The sequence below is a fragment of the Strongylocentrotus purpuratus genome, unplaced genomic scaffold (assembly GCF_000002235.5).
Source record: "Strongylocentrotus purpuratus isolate Spur 01 unplaced genomic scaffold, Spur_5.0 spur5_scaffold_15, whole genome shotgun sequence".
NCBI classification, from domain to species: domain Eukaryota; kingdom Metazoa; phylum Echinodermata; class Echinoidea; order Camarodonta; family Strongylocentrotidae; genus Strongylocentrotus; species Strongylocentrotus purpuratus.
In genome coordinates this window covers 1,335,920-1,341,962 of record NW_022145600.1, presented here as the reverse complement: position 1 = coordinate 1,341,962, position 6,043 = coordinate 1,335,920, and the positions used below count along the sequence as shown (strand labels likewise).

The 6,043-nt window shown below is 38.6% G+C and overlaps 1 protein-coding gene across 2 annotated transcripts in view; it reads right to left on the bottom strand.

Moving 5' to 3' along the window:
* Positions 1-2,487: 2,487 nt before the first annotated feature.
* The window catches only part of LOC590682 (cilia- and flagella-associated protein 43), a 30,934-nt gene continuing 27,378 nt past the window's right edge, over positions 2,488-6,043 (bottom strand). The window contains exons 33-35 of one of the 2 annotated variants that reach the window (XM_030985315.1): positions 5,196-5,276; positions 4,631-4,784; positions 2,488-4,028 (exon numbers count right to left, since the gene is read on the bottom strand). In XM_030985315.1, the coding sequence (XP_030841175.1) occupies positions 3,859-4,028; positions 4,631-4,784; positions 5,196-5,276 (405 nt within the window). In that variant the 3' untranslated portion in view covers positions 2,488-3,858. Of the gene's footprint in view, positions 4,029-4,630; positions 4,785-5,195; positions 5,277-5,390; positions 5,484-6,043 lie in introns of those variants that run through there. The other variant, XM_030985317.1, reaches the window with a different exon arrangement.

The following is a 6,043-nucleotide window of genomic DNA, read 5'->3' as shown; positions in this document are numbered from 1 at the left end:
TTAGAACCGCAACCCTACATTGGTGGCAGCGGTAGGATACGAACCCATGCCATCGAAATGACTTGTGTTAGAACCGCAACCCTACATTGGTGGGAGCAGTGGGATACGAACCCACACCATCAAAATGACTTGTGTTAGAACCGCAACCCTACATTGGTGGCAGCGGTGGGATACGAACCCATGCCATCGAAATGACCTGTGTTAGAACCACAACCCTACATTGGTGGCAGGGGTGGGATACGAACCCACACCATCAAAATGACTTGTGTTAGAACCGCAACCCTACATTGTGGCCGCTGTGGGATACAAACCCATGCTATCGAAATGACTTGTGTTAGAACGGCAACCCTACTTTGGTGGGAGCTGTGGGATACGAAACCCTTGCCATCAAATGACTTGTGTTAGAACCGCAACCCTACATTGGTGGCAGCGGTGGGATACTAACCCACGCCATCTAAATGACTAGTGTTAGAACCACAACCCTACATTGGTGGCAGCGGTGGGATACGAACCCACGCCATCTAAATGACTCGTGTTAGAACCACAACCCTACATTGGTGGCAGCAGTGGGATACGAACCCATGCCATCTAAATGACTTGTGTTAGAACTACAACCCTACATTGGTGGCAGCGGTGGGATACGAACCCACGCCATCTAAATGACTCGTGTTAGAAACGCAACCCTACATTGGTGGCAGCGGTAGGATACGAACCCATGCCATCGAAATGACTTGTGTTAGAACCGCAACCCTACATTGGTGGGAGCAGTGGGATACAAACCCATGCCATCGAAATGACTTGTGTTAGAACCACAACCCTACATTGGTGGCAGGGATGGGATACGAACCCACACCATCAAAATGACTTGTGTTAGAACCGCAACCCTACATTGTGGCAGCTGTGGGATACGAACCCATGCTATCGAAATGACTTGTGTTAGAACGGCAACCCTACTTTGGTGGCAGCTGTGGGATACGAAACCCTTGCCATCAAATGACTTGTGTTAGAACCGCAACCCTCCATTGGTGGCAGCGGTGGGATTTGAACCCTCGCCATCTAAATGACTTGTGTCAGAACCGCAACCCCACATTGGTGGCAGCGGTGGGATACTAACCCACGCCATCTAAATGACTTGTGTTAGAACCACAACCCAACATTGGTGGCAGCAGTGGGATACGAACCCACGCCATCTAAATGACTTGTGTTAGAACCCCAACCACACATTGGTGGCAGTGATGGGATACGAACCCACGCCATCTAGATGACTCGTGTTAGAACCGCAACCCTACATTGGTGGCAGCAGTGGGATACGAACCCACGCCATCTAAATGACTTGTGTTAGAAACGCAACCCTATTAAGAACCAGTATTCTTGAAAGCTTATTAAATGAGTTGAGCAACTACATGAATCCTTGGTAAGTGCCAACTATAATTTATTCTTCCCATGCAAATTACCGGATTCCTGGAACTGAATGACGACACAAAATCATGAAAGCATAAAATCAACTCCTCATCTTGATCTCAAAACTATTTATCAATTTTGTTACATAATCATCTCAGATTCAAACTTGGCACCTTGTAAATGAGTGGACCAACTTAAAGGGATTGGGTATCATCGTCTCAGATTCTAAACGAAACCCTGGATTTAGCTCATGCCGAAATCATAATTATAAACCTTTAGGTCAGTCAGGAATCCCATGACTTTTACGAGCCGACTGCCTGTCTGATAAGCAAGATATTTATGATTGGAATCCAAATAATCCATTGGGAAACAATAGTCTATTGGTGAAAATGGGTATGGTAAAACGGTCAAAGATCTTTATTTTTTGAGGCACTTCATGATCTTTTTGAAGCGCCATTTTTTTAGGGCTTCAATATTACACCATATCACAGACACTGATAACACATAGGGTCATGTATCTCAGATTTGTAAAACTGAAAATATTGTCAAACAATGCCTCTAAGTCAAGTTTAATCGAGTCAAGATGCTTTCACGAATTCAAGCTTTTTTTCTTCTTTGGAATAGGATGGGAGGAAAGATATTGTATTATATCAATCTTTTTTCCTATCTGCTGATAAGATAACTAGAACGGTGGAATCACCATCTTGCAGGCAAATGTATTTTCCCCATCAGTTTGAAGTACATATGAGAGAAAGAGAGAAAGTAGAGATGCAGAGAATGCACAGTTACAAAGGCAGAAACAGAGTTATAAGAGAGAGAGACAGAGAAAAAATGGAAGAAATAGAGACAAGGATTCTGTAGCAAAATCTGAAAAACTGATTTGGATATTCATACATCCATGATGATCTAACCGATCCTAGTATTATGCTTCAAAATTGACTTATGGTAAGCATTAAAAGATGATATCATGATCAATGCTATACATCCTATTCTCATTTCAATCACAAAAATTTGTCAGACAAGATGTAACCTTATATTATGATGAATAGCACCAAATAAGAAGAAAGAAAAAAAGGACAACTAGGCTTTCAATGTGCCAAAAGCAAACAAATTTTATTGAAACCAAAACACTTCAATAAGATTGCATACATGTACTACTAACAAATATAACAAATATTTTTAGATATACTTAGACAAATTTTCTGATATAGGATCAATAATATATTACATTCTGAAATTTTGATGAATGTGAATTGAAAGGAATGTCAATTCTCAAAATAAGATATTTATAAAATATGACAGCTCTATATGTTTATATTATTTAATGAACATATTTGTAATAATATTAAAACAAAACAATACAATATTGTCTCTATTTACAATAGTCAAGGACGGAGTGGAATATGGACAGACATATACTTCATTTTTTAAATAGTATATAAAATGGGGTTGATTATGATAAGCAATAACCAAAATACTAATCACACTATGTGCAAGAACTTATATACATAGATTTAGATAGATGTTATGGTTCCTTCCACACAGCAGGCTCTTTTAAGGCATTTTTCTAAAATGTTCCAGCGTTGTGGTAAAGAATAACAGAATGATTTAACAAAATAGAAGGTAAGCCTGGTATATAATCAAGTAATGTTTTGCTATACTTTGTGGATAGCTGCAAATTAACTTAATCACTCTTTTTTTTACAAAAGTATTTGTATTTCAGAATGACCATCTGTTACCAACTATCATTAGTCAAAATCCAGTTATAATTTTCAAAGGTTTTCTGTACATATTGTTTCATTCGTCAGAAGAAATATTACTTCACATATTTCTTTCTTAAAAACAGTGAACAAACGTTAGCGAAAACAGTTACTTTCAAAGTCCAGAAGTTTGTGTGAAATAAGAAATTCATGCAACCAACGACATATGTACTTTATCTCATACTGGTTGCAAACAGCACTATAGGTTTTCTAACAAATACCATTTCACATATTTCATGAATATAACGGCAAATTTGTCAGATTTGTCACAATAATAAAATTGTCATAGTATTACCCGCACATAAAGGTTGCAATGTGATATTGTTTGAAATTCTGTCCAGTCTTCTTATTGGTATTGTGATGACTTCCCCTAAACGTACCCTGCCATTCTGAAAGGCACTTGACTTGACTAACTGAAAACTGGGGGGGGGGGGGGAAGCAATGTATATGACCCTTGAACGTTGACCCCCTTAAGATCTGGCCCTCCAAGTGCACCAGTGTAGAAAACATAGAATGAAAGGTAGAACAAAATCCAAAGGAAATAAACAGTCCAATATGAATCATGAACCTAGACCCCCTGTGAAATCAGATTGTCAACTTGTAATAGTACAGAGACATACGAATGCAAATTGTGGAAATGTGAAGAAAAACATAAAATGTCATATGTCTGACCCTTGACCCCTGACTTCTGGAGGATCTAGCGCTCGACCTGTACCAGTGCAGGGAAGGTACGCATACGGAGTCTCTCCACCTCCGCTCTGAGGACAGCGACCTCTTGGGCCTGCGCCTTGGCAAGGTCAACCAGCTTCCGTCTCTGGACAATGTCCTGCATCCGCTTGGCAGAACCTGTATCGCTTCTTGCCGCAGCTGTGAGAGGAAAGGTCAAAGAAAAAAAGGTAAAAATTATACATGTATGTACAATATTAACTATCATGTTTCTATAGTGCTAAATACATTCCAATCATTATTACATCGGTCATAGGATGCAATTCCTATTCCATATATGATACATACATACATACATACATATTGATATATACATATATAGCGCCTTTGCAAAAACATGCTCAAAGCACTTTACATTAGTAAATAATAGTGATAGTGCAAAATCTCTGCTCCCTAGAAAATATTCTGGCCAGGAACCATTTTACACATTCAACACCATAAACATTTGCATCCTACTGGGTAAACATTTAAAGCCTGTCTGCACTAGTTGGGCAAGGAGGGATTATACCGTGGTCACTGACAGGTGGTTATCTCATCAAATCAGCTCTCAATTAACATAAGAAAAAGGGAATTGTTTGCTATATAGAGGGTGCAAGCTAGTAGATACAAGCAGTGCAGACAGGCTTAACACCTGGTTGGGGAGATCCAATGGAGATAAAATAGTTAACTAGTGATGATAGTAATTATAATGACAAATGAATATAATGATGATGATCAATCTTAGTTATGCTACATATTCTCACCGTTGACATTATTGATGTGTTTTCTCTCGGAGACCATGACAGTCATTTCTTCTAGTTCTCTGTCCAGTGTGGAGTTGTCATGTTGTTTTTGACGGATGACATGCTTCAGTTTAGTGATGGTCTGTTTCCTCTCACCTACAGTCTTGTCATGATGCTAGAAACAAAACAAAAAAGATGATGAGATCCAGAGTTGGTTTCATCCGGTGACCCTGAACAGAGACTCAGACATGGTGGAGTCCCATAATTATGTGCTGTTTAATAATATAAAGCCTCAAAAGCCTGAAATGGGGAGGTGCCACGACCTCAATAAACTGGCACAACTAGAAATGGTTTTCTGTAACGTTTGAATTGTTTAAACAAGATGCATGCTGGGTCAATGGGGACATAACACACCTGCTACATAAAAATGTGATACTGTAAGATGATGATATATCAAGGGGAAAGAGTAATTTAAAAAGCTAACCCTTTGACTACTAAACCCTTTAATTCCCATAGGCTTTATACAGCATCACCTGGTTCTCATAGGTAACTGGTTAATAGTTGATTTGATCTGTATTTGACTTACTCCTCTCTGGTTTTCCAGTGTGTGTTCTAAGGTTTGTATCTGCTGCTGCTTCTTCCCTTCAAGATCCTCATTATGAAGAAACTAAAAATACAAAATCACAAAGAATGTCAAAATACATATCATCTCTTGAGAGCTCAGAAGGGCATTGACTCATATAAATGTGTACTTTAACATAGATTAAATGCCTGGTTCAATACTGATATTATACATCTATTTAAGGGCTAAAGCTTTGATCTTAAAGCTTTGATGCTGTTGCTTTTTCCCTTCAAGATCCTCATTATGAAGAAACTAAAAATACAAAATGACAGAAAATGTCTAAATACATATCGTCTCATGTGAGCTCATAAGGGCATTGACTCATACATATTTGTACATTAACACATATTTAATGCCTTTCCATCTCTCAACAGAAAATGTCAATATAAATATCCTTTAATACGAGCTCAGAAGAGCATTAACAGACATATATAGACTTTAAAGCCCCACTGTCCTACTTGTAGCTACTTGCTCCCTCTGTATAGCAAACTTCCCCAATCGGTGCCTGATGGTCCCCCATGATCCTCTTTTTCTTATGTTAGTTGAGAGCCGAGTTAATAAGATAGCCACCTGTCAGTGACCTTGCTGTGTGGTCTAATCCCTTCTGGCCCAGTAGTATTAACGGTCTTTACTACATATTTAATGCCCTTCTGGCTCTCAACAGAAAACGGGTTTTATACATTTATTAAAGGGCTAAAGCTTTGATCTTAAAAGTAACTTTAAATCCACCATAATCTGACTCTTTACTAAATTCAAATTGCGCTACTGGGAATGTTATGATAAGAGTAAATTGAGTAATCAATCACTTTTAT